Below are 19,104 nucleotides of genomic sequence, written 5' to 3'. Positions count from 1 at the left end.
AAAGGTTTTCAAAATATTATTTTCCATTGACAATGTACCTGACCACCCAGGAGCTCTGATGGAGATGGACAACCAAGATTAATCTTGTTTTCATGCCTGCTAACATAACATCTGCTTTGGAGCCCATAGATCAAGAAGTAGTTTTGACTTTCGAGTCTTATAAGAAATACATCTCATAAAGCTGTAGCTCCCATAGTAGTGATTCCTCTCTGATGGATGTGGGTAAAGTAGATTGAAAACCTTCTGGAAAGGATTCACCATTCTAAGTGCCATTAAGAACATGTATGATTCATGGGAAGAGCCAAAATATCAACATTAACAGGAGTTTGGAAGACGCTGGTTCCAAGACCTGAGCAGAAGTAACTGCAGATGTGGTGGAAATAGCAAGAGAACTAGAATTAGAAGTGGAGTGAATTGCTACAAGATGACTGAATTGCTACAATTTCATGATAAACCTTGAATGATAAGAAGTTGCTTCTTATGGATGAGCAAAGTGGTTTCTTGAGATGGAATCTACTCCTGGTGAAGATGCTGTGAAGATTGTTGAAATGACAGCAAAGGATTTAGAATATCACTTAAATAAACTTGGTTGATAAAGCAATATCAGGGTTTAAGATGACTCCGGTTTTGAAGGAAGTTCTGCAGGTAAATTGCTATCAAACAGCATGAAAGGACTCTTCATCGTTTCCGCAGACTTCATTGTTGTCTTATTTTAAGAAATTGCCACAGCCACTCCAGCCTTCAGCAGCTACCACCCTGATCAGACAGCAGCTATCAACATCAAAGCAAGACCCTCCAACAGCAAAAGGACTATGACACACTGAAAGCTCAAATGGGTTAGCATTTTTTTAATAATAAAGTATTTTTTTAAACAGAAGTATGTACTTTTTTTTTAGACAATGTTGCACACTTAATAGACTGCAGGATAGCGTAAACATAATTTTTATATGCACTGGGAAGCCAAAAATTCATTTGACTCACTTTATTATGGTATTTGCTATTGCAATGGTCTGGAACTGAACCTGCAATATCTCCAAGGTATGGTTGTAATTTCTAAGTTTTATTTTTATTTACTTAAGTATATATCTATACCCAACATGGGTCTTGAAATCACAACCCTGAGATCAAGAGTCACATGCCCTTCTGACTGAGCCAGCTAGGCACCTCTGGTATGCCTGTACTTGTCTATTGCAGATATTTCATATAAGTGGAGTTATACCATAATTGTCCTTGGGTGTCTGGCTTATTTCGCTCACTTAGAATGATGTTTTCAAGTTTCATCCATGTTGTAGCATGTATCAGAATTTTAGTTCTTTTTCATGGCCGAATAATATTCTTCGAATGTACGTTTTGTTTAAACATTTATCTGTTGATTTCACATGAACTTTTTTCTACTTCTTGGCTTTTGTGAATAATGCTGTCATGAACATGGGTGTACAAGCATCTGTTTGAGTCCTCGTTTTCAATTCTTTGAGTTTATATACCTAGGAGTTGAATTGTTGGGTCATTTAGTAATTCTCTGTTTACCTTTTTAAGGAACCATCAAATGATTGCCCATGGCAACTGCACCGTTTTCATTCCCAGTAGTAATGTATGAGAGTTCTAATTTCTCATCCTTGCCAATACTTACTTTCCTTTTAAAAAAAAAAAAAAATTCATTTTGATACATAGGACATGTTATCTCATTGTAGTTTTGATTTGCATTTCCCTAGTGAGTAGGATGTTGAGCATCTTTTCATGTGCGTATTGGCCATTTGTATCTGGTTTGGAGAAGAGTATTCAAGTCCTTTGCCCATTTTTAGATTGTTGTTGCTGAGTTGGGTTGTTTAAACTGTAGTTTTTTACATCTTTTAAGTTTTAATTGATTTTAGAGCATGCACGCGTTGAAGGGGGGAAGGGCAGAGGCAGATGAAGAGGGAGAGAATCCCAAGCAGACTCTCCACTGAGCACAGAGCCCGATGAGAGGCTCAATCTCATGACCCTGAGATCATGACCTGAGGTGAAATCAAGTTGGATGCTTAACTGACTGACTCACTGAGGCGCTTTTCTTTATATATTCTGGGTATTAGGTACATAAGAGTGTATAGGACTTGCAGTTATTTTTTTCCATTCTCTGGATTGCCTTTTACTTTCCTGATGGATAGTATCCTTTTATTACATAAAATTGCTCATTTAATGACATCCAACATATCTTGGAAACTGCCAGATTTAGGGTCATGAATATTCCCCCCCGTTTTAAGAGTTTTATAGTTTTAACACATTTAGGGCTTTGATAAATCTTGAGTTAATTTTTGTATGTGGTGTAAAGTGAGGATCTAACTTCATTCTTTTGCATGTAAATGTCTAGTTTTCCCAGTACTATTTGTTAAAAAGACTGTCCTTTTCCCATTAAGTGGTCTTGGCACCCTTGTTGCAAATCAATTGGTCATAAATGTGAGAGTTTATTTTGGGGCTCTCAATTCTGTTTTATTGGTCTACATCTCTGTCTGCCTGCCAGTACCACAATGTTTCGATTACTTGTAGTTTTTTAAGTTTTGAGATCAAGAAGTGAGTCTTCCAACTTTGTTCTTCTTTTTCAAGATTGTTTTGGCTATTCAGAAACCCTTGAAATTCCATTTAAATTTTAGGATTGGGTTTTTCTATTTCTCAGGAAATATGCCATTAGGATTGTGATAGGAATTGCACTGAATCTGTACATCCTTTGTGAGTATTGGGATTTCCAGTCCATGAATGCAGGACAGCTTTAGTTTCTTTTAGCAATGTTTTGTAGTTTTTCAGTGTACAAGTCTTGTGCCTCCTTATTTTAATTCCTTTGATGTTAAATACTTAGGAATAAAATTCCTAGTATTTTCTTCTTTTTGATGTTGTTGTAGATGGAATTATTTTCTTCGTAATTTTTGTGTTGATTTTGTATCCTATAATTTTGCTTACTTTATTAAATTTTTTGTGGATTCTTTAAGGTTTTCTAAATATAAGATCGTATCATCTATAAATTGAGATAGCTTTACTTCCTTTATAATTTGAATTTATTTTTCTTGCCTAATTACTTTGGTTAGGACTTTCAGTCCTGTGTTGAAGTAGAATTGGCAACATGTTCTTTATGTTAGGGAAAACAATCTTTCACCATTGAGTATATTAGTTTCAGCTAGAAGAATAAATGATAATTTGTTTCTTCTCTTCCTCCTCACCTACCCCTATTTCAGTATAGAATGATTGGTAGACCTTGAGATTTAAAAGATCAGAGGACCACTTTTCAAACCTGTTCTCCCCCCACCCAAGTCAACCTCAACAATTCTATTTGTTTCCTTAAATATCTCTGTAAAGCAGATCATAGATATATAACATGTTTTGATGTATCATATTTAAGGTTAGATGACAAGACTTATTTTCCAACTTGTACACATATAGAGAAGTAAAATTTGGATCGTCCCAAGTAAATGGAGGTAAACCAACCCACTTGCTTCCTCACACCTTTTATCACAAAGTATTTATTGAACAAAAATAATAGTAAAATTGATACATATATGAAAGTGAATGAAGATATGCACTCATAGAAAAGATGTGTACAAAGAGAACGTTTAGGTTATAGTTCTATAAAACCTTAGCCATAACAGTTTAACACTGATGAAGCAGACACATAAAAAGGAAAAAAAGTTATGTCCTTTGAAATCTATTTTCTGACTAAAATAATTGTTCACACACACACACAGAATGAGGCAGAGCTTATAAGGGTTATACTTCAGTACCTCCAGTTCTGTATTTGTGTCTTAGTGAGTGAGTTTCTTGATCCATAAAAATCATGGCGTTTTTCCATTTCTAAGAAACAGAGTTAGAATGTGGGTTAATCATCGTATTTCAAGGAAGGAAATACAAGAATCAGATTTATAGTCATTTGAGTATTTCAATCATATACATTTTTTTAAAAATATTTTGGTTTGAGATTTTTGTACATTGATTAACTTCCTTTGGTTTCTCTGTAAGAATCTGACATTTGGGGTACATTCTTATCTGACAAATTTTTTAAAAATATCCTGTTACCTGTTTTTTCTACCTAACCTGCAGTTTTCAGCCAGTAGTTACTTACAGGTAGGCATGGGAAAACAGAACTGGACTGAGCACCAATCACTGTTCTACTTTTAATGAGCTGTGTGACCTTAGGCAACTCCCAGTTGCTTCTGTGTAATTGTCTTATCTGGAAACAGTGCTAAGAAGCATTCTCAAAGGCCCCCTCTACCTTTAACATTTCATGTTTGGTAAATATCAGTTCCCTGCACCAGCTCTTTTATTTTAGTACAGGATTATCCTCAGCTTATGAGGAAGTGACAGTAGGTCTGTGGATTTTAGAATTTACTTTATATCCAAAAGTGTGTAGTAGAGATTTATACATCCCCATACACAGAGACACTTAATTCCGATTGAAAAATCTCAAGATTTTAAGCATTGTAAGTTTTAGTTTTTACAAGCTTTATTTTTTACCCTTTTTCATAATCTTGTCATTTAACACCTATGGAATCAGCCACTTTTCAAATTGGTTTGTTACTTACAGTTAGGGATGATAATCTGATCTTGAAAGCACTGGGCACTTTCCAGTTCTCTTCACATTATAATGAACTTTCCTACTTCATGTACAGAACAGTGTCTTAGAGTGGCACCTGCTGTTTGTTATCATCACTGCTTTATGCTACACAAAAGAATTTACTGCCAAGCGCTCCAGATTATTAGTAGTTCAGTTCCACAGTGAGGTTCCTGAAGAGTCATATTTCTTCTATCCAATTTCCTTCATTCTTACCATAAACTTAGTAATACATAAAGCAGTGTATCTTACCTCTCAGTTTCCACAAACAGGGCTATACCTTATATACCTGAAGATTCCTGATGTTAAGAATTGTGTTCATCAACCAGTCTGTGAGCCTCTTCCTAAGCATAGGATGTTTAAATGTTACAGTTCTAGAGGTTTAGAGAAACCCTAACTCATAACGATACAGGAAAATGTATCAGGGGTGTGATTCTCTATGGAAAACTGGGAGAACCACAGCTAATTTTTTGAAAACAGTATGCTTACACAGGAGATATTCCAAGGGCATGGGTAGAGTGAACTTGATGTAGATTTCCGTCTCAGGTTTTTGTTTGGGAGGATCTAAAAGATTGTAAACAGGTAGCTAGCCTTTCAAAGTTTTTTTTTTAAAAATGCACTTTAGAACATTTTCTTTTATGAATGTTTATTTTCTAAATATGGCTTAGTTTCTTTTATAAAAACAGGCAATTCTTATACAATTGAAAGCGAAAAAGAAAAATATGAATATGCTTTCATTTTTGCCTACTTATGAAAAATAATGATTCTACTAGAGAGCTGTTTTATACTAATTTTTCTTTCAAACATTTTCTCTTAATACTAAAAAATATATAAACCATTTACATAAAACTAAATGCAAAGGAAGGCACAGCTGGTTATAGTGTCTATAAGCATAGTTCAGCATATGCGGAATTAATTAGAAAGAAAAAAAGCTTCACATCCTTATTAGTTACACTGAAAACCATTAAGAAAAGTTCTTCACTGTCAACAGTGTTCAACACTTAAGAGCTAAGAGGATATAAAAACAAAAACATTAAAAATCACTTAATGCCAAACAGATCTTCATATATACTTGAATATAAAAAAAAAGTTTTAAAAATGCTAACATAAATCTAGACCATCCATGTTATGAAAAGTGCAAACCAAATTAACAGAGGGTTTCACAACGTCCTTCTCATGACACAGGTAAACTAGCCCATGGGGACAAATTTGTTTCATCAGTTAATAAGTCTTTAACTGTGGCCAGATGTCATCAGGATTTCTGAGAGTTCGAAGAAAGCAGTACTGGAGAAGCAGCTCTATCCAGACTGGGGATTGGCACTGGCATGTGGCCGTTAAGCAGTGTTGGAAACTGTAGGGGACAGAAGATTTTTAAAATAATTATTGCAGACCCATTGGGACAAACTTGAATTCTTTACATTCCTAGGCAGACCATAAGTGGATCACCCCTGGGACAGAGGGGTTGCAAATTATTTTACAGAGATCATCAAACAAGGGATAAGGCCCAGAAAATGTCCCTATTATATATGCCTACGCCACTAGAAAAAAATGTACGGATGGTGCTAAAGCATGTTCCAATACTCCTTTTAAAAGGTTCCAAGCTACTTAGAATGCTGATTTGCTTTGAAGTAATTTTGAAAACCACAGACTCTGCTGATTCACATGTAAAATTTCTAATGCTGTATTTTGAAAATGGCCATTGTTTTTCCAGAGTACTATAAAGATGCTTCTCAGTAACTGTTAAAAATGAGAAATGTTTTAGCTTAAAAGATTTAGAAAGCAAGAATATATTTTAGAGCCGAGGAAGTATTTTTTTAATTACAATGATAAATAATACCAAACTTAATAGATCACCCTTAAGTGACAAAACAATGAGTAAAGTTAATTTCTGTATTGTTGGTAACTAAGATGATAAACGGTATAAAAGTGTATGATTTGATAACTTTCAGGTCTAAAGGAAATACTACCACTATACTCCCAACTGAACAAGAATAATTAAGGGCCTCCTTCCTTTTACTACATTACTATTCACAGCTAGATTTTCATTGTCTACGATGATGTGTCAAAATGATCTCCTGGGCTGTCTTCCAGTTTGATTTCTATTTAGTCTAGATAAGTTAATATTAAATTTCAACACTATCAAACTACAGAACCTAGCACACGTTAGAAGTACAATAGAATATATTTGTTCAGTTCTTAAACTATTTCAGTAACTTATGTCTAGTGCCTTACAGTTTATCAGAGGTTGTCATTTCAGTTGGTATCTAGGAGCCTGTAAAGTAAGTTTGGTTATCCCCATTTTATAGAAGAGAAAACAAAGTTCAAGTAAGTTCTGATTGATTAACTAATAAGCAGTAAAGCCAAGTTTTAAACTCTGAAAGATCCTGCGCTTTTTGTACCAAACTGCCCAACTTATTTTTGGCAAGGCTTGGTGTGAGTGTGCTCTCTAAATAGTATTTCAGTTTCTTTAATGGTCATTGGCATATTCAAGGTTTTTGTTTCTCTTCTGACACTTTGGAATTTTAGTTTGTAGAATTTTATCCATTTCAGCTGGGTTAACAAATCTATTTGTATATAGTTTATACTCCATTAAAATCCATGCTCCTAATTACTATTCTCATTGACTTAAGAGTGAACATAGGATGAAGAGCAGGTGTTGAATTTTCATTCTCTTCGCTTATTTGCAATCTTTTCTCATTTTCTTTTTTTTGTCCATCTTATTGGTGTTTTCAAAAGAATCAGGTTTTGATTTTATTAATCTTCCTGTTTTAAAAAGTGTAAAATTGATTCTGCCCTCTGTTCTTTATTTCTGTACACTCAGTTGTAGTTTCTTTTGCCTGACTTTTCTGGCTTGTTTCATCTTTGACTCCCCCCTTCCACTCGCTTAAGTTGCAACGTTCACCCCAAACTTTTGTTCTCAGCCTTCCTTTCTCCTGTACTGAACTCCACAGTCCTTTCCTGCTGTCAGTTAGACGTCCCCATCAATGCGTCCTAACCAAAAACCTGCTATTCCGTGTTCACTCTGAAGTGGGTGAGAGTGGCGATACGAGCATGAGCCTAACCTTTAGTCAGGGTCTGCCACTTACTAACCTAGGGTCTTCGGTAAACTGAGCAACATCTCTGGGTCTCTAGTTTCCTTATCTTATCTTTTCAAAAAGAACTATTGGGAGTACAGCCGACTCTTGAGCAACACAGGTTTGCAGATTTTTTCAAGAAACACAGAATAGTACTGTCCTTATGATTTTCTTTTCCCTAGCTTGCTTTATTACCAGAATACAGCATAATAATACATATAACATGCAAAATATGTGTTAATCAACTGTTATCAGAAAGGGTTCCGGTCAACATTAGGCTATTAGTAATTAAGTTTTTGAAGAGTCAAAAGTTATACATGGATTTTCAACTGTAAGGTGGGGGTCAGCACCCCTAATCCCCACATTGTTCAAGGGTCAACTGTTTTAAATGAGAAGCCATGAAAAGTGCTTTGAACAACGTCTAGCGTACAGTAGCCCTCGATAAGTGTTAACTTCTTCTAGCATTTCCAGTCTTTTAATCACATTAAGTAACCTTTGCCTCTTCCTAATTTTCAGTACCTCTTACTCCTCAAACCTAACTAAAAATCTTAATTTTACCTCTGGAATGTCTTCTAAATATATTCCTATTTCTTCTACTCTAAAAGATTATTTTTTTTCCCCTCAGTATTTATAGTAGTATAAATATTCCTCTTATCTTCCTGCACCTTGCACTTTCTGCTTTTTCTTCAGTCCTTCCTCCACACTGGTATCAGCAGTATCTTCCTAAAATAGAGATTTTAGGGGCACCTGGGTGGCTCAGTCCGTAAAGCATCTGCTTTCTGCTCAGGTCATGATCCCAGGGTGTGTCAGGCTCCCTGCTCAGTGGGGAGTCTGCTTCTCCCTCTCTCAAATAAATTTAAAAATCTAAAAAAAAAAAAAAAAATAGTATAATATCTGTTATCTCCAGCTTAGAAAATCTTCCATGGTTATCAAAAGACTAAGGTGGAAAATCCTGAGCATACCTAATTCAAGGACCAGAGCTGCTTTTTCAGTCACCCATTCCCTTCCTGGACAGACTATGTACTTGCATATCCAAATCATGTAAATTATCAAGAAGGTACTTTTCTCTCTGCCAAAATCCTGTCCTTTCTTCCCAGCTAAGGTGCCATTTCTTCCCTGGAGCCTTCATCTAGTCCCCAGCTAGAAAGCTACTCCCTGTTGGGTTCCTGTAACATTTTGTTTATATATCTATTATTCCCATACTGTATATTCCCCTCACTCCCTGATAACAGAGCATTGCAAATATTTTCTGAGTAAGATTTGTTGAATTAAAACATTCAGAAAACATTCTCAAGTGAACACTTAATTCTGGGGGCACCTGGGTGGCTTGTTCTGTTGGGCGTCTGCCTTTAGCTCAGGTCATGATCCCTGCTTCTCCTTCTCCCTCTGTCATTCACCCCCGCTTGTGCTTTCTGGCTCTCTATCTCTGTCAAGTAAATAAAATCTTAACAACAAACAACTTAATCCTGTCTTGTTTCAAGATACTAACTGTACCTATGCCAAATCTGATGAAAATCTGTTTCAGAAGTGAAACAGACACCCTGTAGGTAAGCTCCAAATGCCAAACTGTTCAGTTCAGACCAGTCTCATTTTATTTTTAAATATACCTCTTCCAAGAAAGGAGCTAATATCTTCTCTCTCCTTCCCTTAAATTCTTCAATATCTGCTGTAAGTTGCCACAATAATGACATCAGTGGACCTTCTGTGCAAAAACTCCTCAGCTTTTTCAACTGTTACCCTAAGGATTCTGATCTACTTTTCAATCCTCACAACAGGAAATTTGCCAGCATTATTTAAAATGTATTGTAGCCCAAGTGTATTTCTTTTCTTCCTCCGTGTCTAGTAAATATGAAAGGGTTATTTTTAAAGAAAATTATTAGTTCAAAAGGGACACTGCTGATAATTTGAATTTTGAATATTCCTCTTACCATGTTTTATTTACTGTTTTCAAAGCTCCTAGTTTCAACTTCTATCACAACTGCTCTTATCATAGGAAGAGTAATATTTCAAAAGGTACACAGTTGTTTTTCCCTAGTTTTATGGACCCCAATCACAGAAAGAGGGCACAAGGCCCTGCCAACAACCATCTAAACATGGTTGTTTTCCCCATTCCTACCACCCATTTGTGGGTTTTGTTGTTTTTGAATGGCTGTGGTAGAGAGGATAGGTACATTTTGTGAAATTAAAATTCTGAGTAGGTGGCCTTTAAATGCAGCAATTTCTTCTGCAGAATACTAGTTATAAATTAGGAACCACTGGTCTGCTGTGCTTCTCAAAGTGGATTCCTGGAGCAGCAGCATCACTAGGATCTTGAAAAAATGCTATAATCAGACCCTGATTATAATCCCACACCTTCTAAATCAGAAACTCTGGGGTTGGGGCCCAGCAAAATCTTTTGACACACCGTCCAAGCTGATTCTGTTGCACATTACCTTTGAGAGCCACTGGTCTACAGTAGTGACTGAAAAGAAAAGGGTATGTGTGTCCAACATCCAGAGCTCCAAATATCCTGCTAATGTGTAGAAAAACTTAAGGACACCAACCATTGTTACTTTTAAGAGTGATGGGCTAGAAAAGGTTTAGGATCTAGGGCAAGGGATCCCAAAGAACTCCCTAACAAACAACAGTTCTCCATGGCTTCCTTGGGAGATCACCACGCCCCGTACCAATCATGTGGTAGAATTCCCAGTAAGGAGGGAAGTGGGATTCCATTCATTATTCACAAATACCTAGTGAACCCTACAGAGAATTCTGTTAGATTCTAGGACTAAAGTAAGATTGCAGTTCTTGTACCCACGGAGCTTACTATACACATGGCACCAAACAACTCCTTCCTTCTGCTCTACACAGGAGCTCTAATACTGGAATACTGCTGCTCCCTTCTGAATACTTTGAGCAAGTAAGGTCTTTTAGCTCTCCATCAAAAGATGACTAGCCTAAAACTTTTGCTGGTAGTACATTTGCTCACTGCTTCTAGTTTTTGTTTCCCTGCCGGAGTTAAAAGGGCTAAGAATCAACATGTTGGCTGTGTAGGACCATAGCTCACTTTTTTTGTGATGACAAGATGGCCCAGAAGAGAAACCTTATTACCCAGGAATACACAGTCACATCATGACAGCCCTACCTCAACCTTACTAGGAAACCAGAGAAGCAAGATAGCAACCAAAACCTCTTTAGCTCCACCCTTCTTCCAAGACCCTAAATTCCAGCATGTAAAGCTCCGGGCACAAAGGAGGTCAATACTAACCTTGACAAGCAAAATGACCAACTCAAAAAAGCACAGAGACCTGATCTTTTTAACACTTATGTTCTTAATTTATTCTTTTAACTTTTTTTTTTTTTAAGGTAACCTCTATACCAAACATGGGGCTCAAAATCACAATCCTGTGATCAAGAGTCACAAGCTCTACAAACTGAGCCAGCCAGGTTCCCCAACTCGTATCTACTTCTTTAGTCAGTGATAATTACTAAGCATCATTTGTGTGCCAAGCAATGTGGCCAGACATGGGGTGGGGGGCAGGCACCACGGTAAACAAGAAACGAGATGCCATTCTGGCCTCTTGAGGGCCCACAGTCCAGTGGGGGAGATCACCAGGTAAACAGGCAATCATAATACAAAGTGCTCAGTGCTAGATGCAACAGGAACAAAAGAACCACAACTAGCTTGGGTGAGCCACCCTGGGGGGGCAGGCATGGGATTCAGGGTGGATGAGACAGACCGGCTAGAGTTAGAGGGGGTTTTCACTTTCTCGTCTTGCTTCACTCCTGTCCCTAGGACCCTTTCTATTCTTCTCTTAGTAACATCTTTGTCTGTGAGGAACAGTCTTTGAGTCTCAAAGAGGAAATACTGTTTACCACATGATCGCAAGCAATGCTGCTGCAAGATTCTAGTGTGTGAATAAATAATAAATGGGCCTACCTAGTAACAGGAGTTGTGCAAGATAAAGCAGCTAAGACTTAGTTTTTAACCAAATGCCCTGGATGCTCCTTTCTTATTATGGAACAAGAAGAACTTGATTATGAATCATAGAATTATACAGATAACTTTTCTATTACAGGATGGAGACATTCTTCACAATTTTTGTTATTTCAAGTGATGTCAATATGTTGCTTAATTTTTTTAAAGTCGTCCCTTTTCCTTAATAAATTTCCAGTTTTCATAGTCAATGAAGATACCCAAACACTTTGAGAATTGTTCCATTTGTCAGTATCTGACATGAGTATACCATTTCTGCCTCGATGAAAATGTCTGCCTCTGAAGGCTGGGTTTTGCAGCACCATTCACTCCCTTTGGAAACTTAACATTTTACCCAAATGTAGGGTAGAACTCTGTTACCTTTGCAGGATTTATTGGGGAAACACACCCCTTAGCAGCTCAGTGTTTAAACATTCATTTCTAAATGCTCACCTGGAACAGCGTGTTTGGCCCTTGCAACCGGGCAGGACTCAGTGGAGCAACTGGACTAAGGCTGCTCCAGAAATGTATGCTGGAGAGCAGTGGACTCGGGGTCAGAAGCAATCCATTTGGTGTCTGGGAAAGAAAGCACATACACAGATTTTGATAAAGGTATCACCTGACTCTGGCCATGATCAGCAGTGTGGCTAGGTGCACTAGCCATGAACCAAGAAACAAGCCTTACCGTCTTAGCAAAATCTGACAACTATGTAATTTCTGCAAGGCTGCCCACAGTTTAATTTTCTTCAGTGCTGAGTGTATTGTATTAACAATTTTATAAAGGAGAATAGTATGGACAAGTTACCTTACCTAAACATTCTGAACACTGTAAAATTCAAGTTTAAAGCAACATTCATTCAGGTGCTTTCTTCAATTTGTTTCCCTTCCCACGTGAAACATGTAGTTACAAAATGGGATTCCATGAAGGGGCTTTATTTTTTATCTATATTTTCTTGTTTTCCTACAGTGGACATCCATTACAAACACATTTTTTTAAAGGGCCTCTCAAGCTTCACTTTTGTGGGTATCAATGGCCCTTTAAGATTTTAGGATCTGTTGTTAAAATACCCTATAGCAGCTTCTTCAAAAGTTCTGAACTGGGTTTTCCAGATTCCACTCCGGATATGGGGCTGATGAGAATTCATCTCCCTGGCAATGGTTTGGAGGGGGAAAAAAATTCTTTCTTGTTAGATTGGGTGTAAAGCCAAAACTCTGGGTTTCCCAGGAGAGTGCCAAGGAGTGCATTTGCTTGCACACACACAGCAGGAGTCCTGGCCTGCAAGCTAGCTAGGGGACAGAAGAAACAACTCACCCCAGCTGGTTATGTCTGCATGGCTTTTATTCTCAGCTGAGGCAAACTGGCCCATAGTGGTTTTGCACCTTTGCTGACTAGAAGGAGCCCCTCAGTGGTTTTGTGATGTCAATAAGGTGCTATGTGTAAGAAGAACCACAGCAAAGGCGCCAGCACTGCAGATTGCATCACTTTGGATGCTAAAGTGTTATTTTTTCCTAGAATTGGCCTCAGCAGCTTCGTTAATTATTGAGAATATTTGGCATAAACCTAAGTTGAAAGGTTCGCTCTGTTCAGCGGAAAGGAGACAAACACCCAAAGGTTCTCAAACTGTGAAGCTGCTGAAAGGTAAACTAATTTATACCATGTTAAGTTGTTGGTTCCACAGCATTTCCTACACATAGAATAACCTATGAGGTTACTAGGATAAATACGTTTTGGATACACTTCCCACTTCTAATCCAAGGCAGTTTCACAAAAATGCCGGGCCATCTGGTCTGACGATTAAGATTTAATGGTTCAGCATGGGTTCTGCCAGGGTTCCAACCTCAGAACCACTACTTACTACCTAGGTAACCTCTCAATACCTTGGTTTCCAAATCTATAAAATGGGGAGGAAAAAATGCCAGGGAAGATGAAATAAGATAATCTATGTAAAGCTCTTAATATGTGCCTGGCGCATACCAAATACTCAAGAAGTGTTAATCACAAGTGTACTCAATATACTTATTCAATGAATTTCATCTGTTCATGGGAGAAATTGTCAATGTATGTATAAAAGTACTCAGTGTTCTGAAACCAATCAAGTCAGCCAGTACCTTCAAGGCACCTCTGTCATATTAGGCTCAAGTCCACAAACTCAGGTCATCTGAGAACTAACATTTGCATGTTACTCTGGAACCGAATTCCAGCCACAGTATGCCACATTAACATTCAAAAACCAATGTGTTCAGGGCCTCCTATTTTACTTACCAATGAAGGTCCCAAATAAGTCTTCTAGACTACATACCTGTCTTTCTCTTATTCATGGCCATAAATATACATCCATTCTGTTTTAATCCTTTGAGCAATACATGAAGTATAGAAGTTTTATTTTAGTCTAAAATGTGTACCCAGGTCTGGATGGGAGATGTTTGCACATCTGTTTCAAAGGGATACAGGATGTACTCAGAATACAGTAGTCTTCTGTTTCACATGTTTAATCGTTTGCAATATCTTTTATAACATATGCAAATAAATATTGTGAAATGACTTCATTTGCTCTTCTCGCCCCCCCCCCCCAATCCCTGTTCTACCTGAAGATCCTGTAGCTATAAAGAAAAAACTATTTGGTTGCTCTTTTAAGGACTGTTCCTATTAATGCTCACCCTGGGTAATCTCCAGGACACTGTGAGTTTTCAGAGCCCCTTTCCACAAGCTCTTGGAGTCAGACAAGGTGGGCTGAGCCTGAGGGCTAGATACTGAAGAAAGAAGCCACAAGCAAAATGCATGCTTCCTCTTCCTTCACCAAAAAATATTTTAGCAAATGGGCCCTTCTGAATGGCAGACAGGGAGTTCTGATCCCATCAGCTACAGGGAAGGAGATGCCCTAGGACCCAAGGCAAAGAGGATTGATGTTCAAGAGGAAAGACCATCTGACCAGGATCTCATTTTCATCCCCCTCAACTCAGTTCTTCTTCCACATAATACAGTCTCCCACAAAGCCTGCACATTTGAGCTACACCTGGTAAGCTGGCATTGCCCAGACATGCCTCACCTGAGTGCCCTGGTTCATGGCCCTCTGGCTGGACCATGCCCTCAGACCTCCTCCTTCCTACCCCTGCCTCCCTCTGTCCATCAAAACCACCTCCTCAAAGGAGACTTCTCTGCTTTTCCCTCAATCAGGTGACATTTTTCTTTTCCCTGAATCTTTATAACACTTTATAACCACTTTTTTCTAAACATTTTCTGCCTCATGGTAATTTGCATATTCTTATTATACCTCTTTCTATAGCCTTTAAGGTATCTTGCTCATCTTTATTCCTCCTGTAGTACCCACTTTCTAAATACTTGATGAGGTGAAGCGATCTGTAGCTCTAGGTACATCCCCTCATGTGTCACCTGTTGGACATGTCCACTTGGAATGCCCCACTGTTCAAACCAGAACTCCTCACCTTCCCAAGTCTAGTGTTCCTTATGACTCCTCTATTTGTATCAACAATACCACACCACCCATTTATCCACTCAAGAAATACTGAGTGCCTGATATGTATCAGGTGCCAGAGATCCAAAGATAAAACAAGACATGATCCCTGGACTTACAGCCCTGTCTACAACCCAGCATCCTCATCACTAAGATGCAAAATGACCTCACTTGCTGCAACATCTGGGCACGTCCTGTGGATCCATCTTTGAACTCTTATTTTTTCCCCCCATTTCCATTCCTGCTGTATTCAAGGCCCCATCACCTTAGAGATAGCATTAATAAATGCCACCTAAACCAGCCCATGTACTTCTGGTCCCTCTTCCAATCTATTCCGAGCACCACCACCAAATCAATCACCCTAAGATACTATATTCCTTTGAAATTCTTTCAGTTTCAGGGGGGAAAAATTCCTTGGCCACAATTCTAGGTTCCCTCATAACCTGGTTTCATATGCTCCTTAATTTCTCTATATGAACCCTCCTACTTTGCTTGATATGTCCTGAACACTACAGAATTCCAACCTACCAGTTCCCTGACTACCCAGCCCATACCTCCCTGTGCTAGACCCGTTCCACAGGTGATCTCAACCATTTCCATGATTTTAAGCACCCCTTACATGTTGGTGACTCCCTAACTTATCTCCAGTTCCAAACTCCTTAGCTCCAGCTGTAGCTGGATGTTTGTTCCTTTATGTCCTACAGGCTGCTCAGGCCCAAAATGAACTTGTAACCAACCTCTCACCATGAGCTTATTCTTCCTCCCATGCTCCTCATACTCAACGCCTGGCTCTCCTCTACAATCTTCACACCTGGTTAGTCACCAAGGCCAGTGGCCAATTCCTTTTATCTCTATCAGATCTGTTTCCTTTGGCGCCATCCCACTGTCCAAGCCTTAGATCTAGATCCTCCTTATCTTTCATCTGGAATGTTATAATAGTATCCTGACTGGTTCCAGCCTCACCCCACCCGAATCTAATTCATCAGGATGATTTCTAAATGCAACTCTGTGTCACTCATGCCCCATCTCCCACCGCATCCTTCACCTTTGGAATTTATCCCTCTGTCCCTTATTGAACTACTGTACTGCCCCTAATACACTAAGCTATTTCACATCGTTATGGCTTGGCTCAAGCTGCTGCTCTGCCTACAATGCCCTCCTCACCTTATGTGCCAGATGACTGCTACTGATGCTTCAACACGCTGCCCAAGTGTGAACACGCCTCCCATGAAGCCCTGTCAGCATCCTTCCCCATCCCCAGCAAAACGAATACCTTCTTCCTCAGTATTTCTTTTGTACTGATCTGGGATGGTATATTAAACCACTTAAGGCAAGTTATGAGCTATTAATGATCAGCGACTATCTAATTGACGTTTGTATCCCCAGCTCCGAGTGCAGCACCTTACACGTAATAGGTGCTCAGTTCCTATATGTTGAACTAAATGATCTTTCCCCTCTTCTGTTCCTAAGGTGCTTCTCTGCACTGTGTATTTGCCTCTTGCCACGTGCCACTGTCTCTATGCCTTGTCTTGGCTAGGTCATAAGGTCTTAAAAATAGGCACTGTACGTACCTCTGGTATCCTTTCAATGATTTGCACATAATGCTTGACAATTATTTGTTGAAAGACTCTAAAAGGAATTTTTGTATCTCTTGATTTAAAACCCCAGCAAGCTTTTAATTTCCTATCAAAACAAGTCTAAAAGTTCCTCATCCAGTTTTCAGGGACCTCTATCATTTCACATCACCCTAAGTTATATTTGCCCCATATTCTTCACCTCTTGGACAGCAAGCTATAAGCTCATGAGAGCAGGAACTATCTTGCTCGCCTCTGTACACCCCAATCACTAGCAAATGGTAGATGTCTAACGGTTATCTCCCAAATGAAGAAATTACCGTAGTAACCATTTACTGACTAAAAAGGATGGGCATCAGCCACTCAACAAGGAGTATTTGCAGGTTATTTGATTTGGTAATCTGAGATACCAAAGAATTAAGTCTTTTGAGCTTTAGAAGATAAAAGAGAGGCAATCAGGATGTCCACTTAACATTTTGTTGTACCAACAAACATCACAAATCTTAGTCTCTCATAGACCGCCAACAGAATCCACGACAGTGCCATTCTGGAGTTAAAAACAATCCTCAAATTAAAAAGGTAACTACCTCTGGAGACTCCTGGAGTTGCCCAAAGTCCAATAAAAACATCAATTTTAAAGACCTTAAGAATCACACATAAGTCTGCGTAGCACTGACTGTGCTGATCTTAATGACGGGGACAAAACAGAACTCCACAAGCCTCTAGGTGTCGTCAATGGTAGGAGGGGGAAAAGGAGTAAAAGCAGAACTGGGGAGGAGGCAGTGGGACCCTGACAGCAACAGACGGAGATGAGACAGGCCCCAGGGTGGAAAGAGGGACGGCACTACCACGGTTCCTTTATCCTGGGCAGCCCAGAGCCCAGGGAGGGTCAAGTCCTCAAAACTCTACTGGCAACATCTTCCACTGCAAGGAGCTTCTAAAGGACAACCTCTCCCCTGTAGGGTCAGTATAGAGAAATCTGAACGCTAAACTGGAAAAGTGTTGTAGAGAGTGGAATGAAGGGAAAAAACAAACTTTCTTCCTCTGTGATAATGGCTCAGGAGACAAGAAGATGAGAACCCACTCCAGAGCTGGGGCAGGATGCAATATACCCTGGGTTACTCCTCACCATACACATCCATTTTACTCCAAATTCCCACCTGATGATTTTGGCCCAAAGTTGTTACATTCACCAGTAAATGAAAGGAGGTTCTCGCATTTCGGTCCTCTGCCAGCTGTCTCTACCCAATTAGTGCCATTCAAGGCCGCCGCTAATAAAACAGCCTGGGGCACGCATGCTCAGACTCTGACGGTGAGTTCGTGCCCCAGTGCCCACATACATCCAAGTTCAGCATCTGAAACATCACACATGAGAGTAACAGAGGCCTTGGCACAAACAAAGGGAAAAGCAATGTGCCAACTCCCAATTCTCAACTAACTGTACATGCTAAAAGATGGGGCGGGAGACAATGAGCAGAAGAGGCAAATGGAAGGAAGAGGGACAGAGGACACCAAGGTGCAGAAGACACACAGAAGCAGAAGTTCCAGCGGGCACTATTCAGGCTTCCATGGTGCCTGGCTAGGAACCACGAGGGTTTCGCATCCTGGCTCCTCCCTCATCTCAATTTCTAGAGCTCAAGCCATGAGAGATAACATCCTTGCTTTTCTACCAACAGTCCAACATGACCTCAGTGGCTGAGCTCCAACTACATCACTTCTTGGTACGCAGCTGGCTTTTGTATTCTGTGACCTCAGTTCCTCGTAGTACATGCTTGAGGGGTGTCTGGGTGATCATCATGTCTGTCTATATTCGTAATCTTGGTTCCTTAAAACAATCAAGAGTAATCTCAACTGCATTGTACAGATCCCAACAGATGCAGCACGAGTATTTTTTATGGGAATGGAGGTTATGGTTTCGGGCGAGAGGCAGAATGACGAACATTTTTCAGGTACACCACACTGTAGATGACATTTCAAATCTGAGTTTGGGGCTATGCAAGGTAGGTGGTTTAATATGATCCCAGGAGGGAACTGTAACCACATGACCCTGTTCATGCTAAGACTCTCTTAATCCTACCCTTCCTCCTGCCATATTTCTATCTGAAAATAACTGGGAATTATTCTTGGGACAAATTAGTAAAATATAAACAATTCTTGGGATAAACTAAGTTCATGGGAATTTCGTTTTCAGGGTATCAAGTTATTAGAGCACACCTTTCATTTCTTCTAAAGCCAATGGTTAAGAAAAGTTGACAGGAGGTTCCCACCGGTAACAAAATGTTTACATGCAAACAGTGTCACGTTGCACACAGCACACCCCACAGAGGCAAGTAATTTCTGCAGTTGAAAGTGCTAAGGTGAGAGGGAAACCAATGAGCTATGGGAATAAGACATCACTGCTGCCTGTGGGAGAAAAGCCCCAAGTCTCCTTTGGGAGAGGAAACCCCCAGAGTTG

General features: G+C 39.3%; 1 protein-coding gene across 1 annotated transcript in view; it reads right to left on the bottom strand.

Annotated features, from left to right (window-relative positions):
* Window positions 1–3,468: 3,468 nt before the first annotated feature.
* ELK3 (ETS transcription factor ELK3) overlaps window positions 3,469–19,104 on the bottom strand; it is a 38,883-nt gene continuing 23,247 nt past the window's right edge. Inside the window, exons 3-4 of the mRNA XM_008687724.2 lie at window positions 12,056–12,178; window positions 3,469–5,924 (exon numbers count right to left, since the gene is read on the bottom strand). Of these exons, the coding sequence (XP_008685946.2) occupies window positions 5,826–5,924; window positions 12,056–12,178 (222 nt within the window). The 3' untranslated portion in view covers window positions 3,469–5,825. The remainder of the gene's footprint in view (window positions 5,925–12,055; window positions 12,179–19,104) is intronic.

Source organism: Ursus maritimus, unplaced genomic scaffold, assembly GCF_017311325.1.
Source record: "Ursus maritimus isolate PB19 unplaced genomic scaffold, ASM1731132v1 scaffold_21, whole genome shotgun sequence".
Classification (NCBI taxonomy): Eukaryota; Metazoa; Chordata; class Mammalia; order Carnivora; family Ursidae; genus Ursus; species Ursus maritimus.
This window is presented reverse-complemented; position numbering and strand designations above follow the sequence as displayed.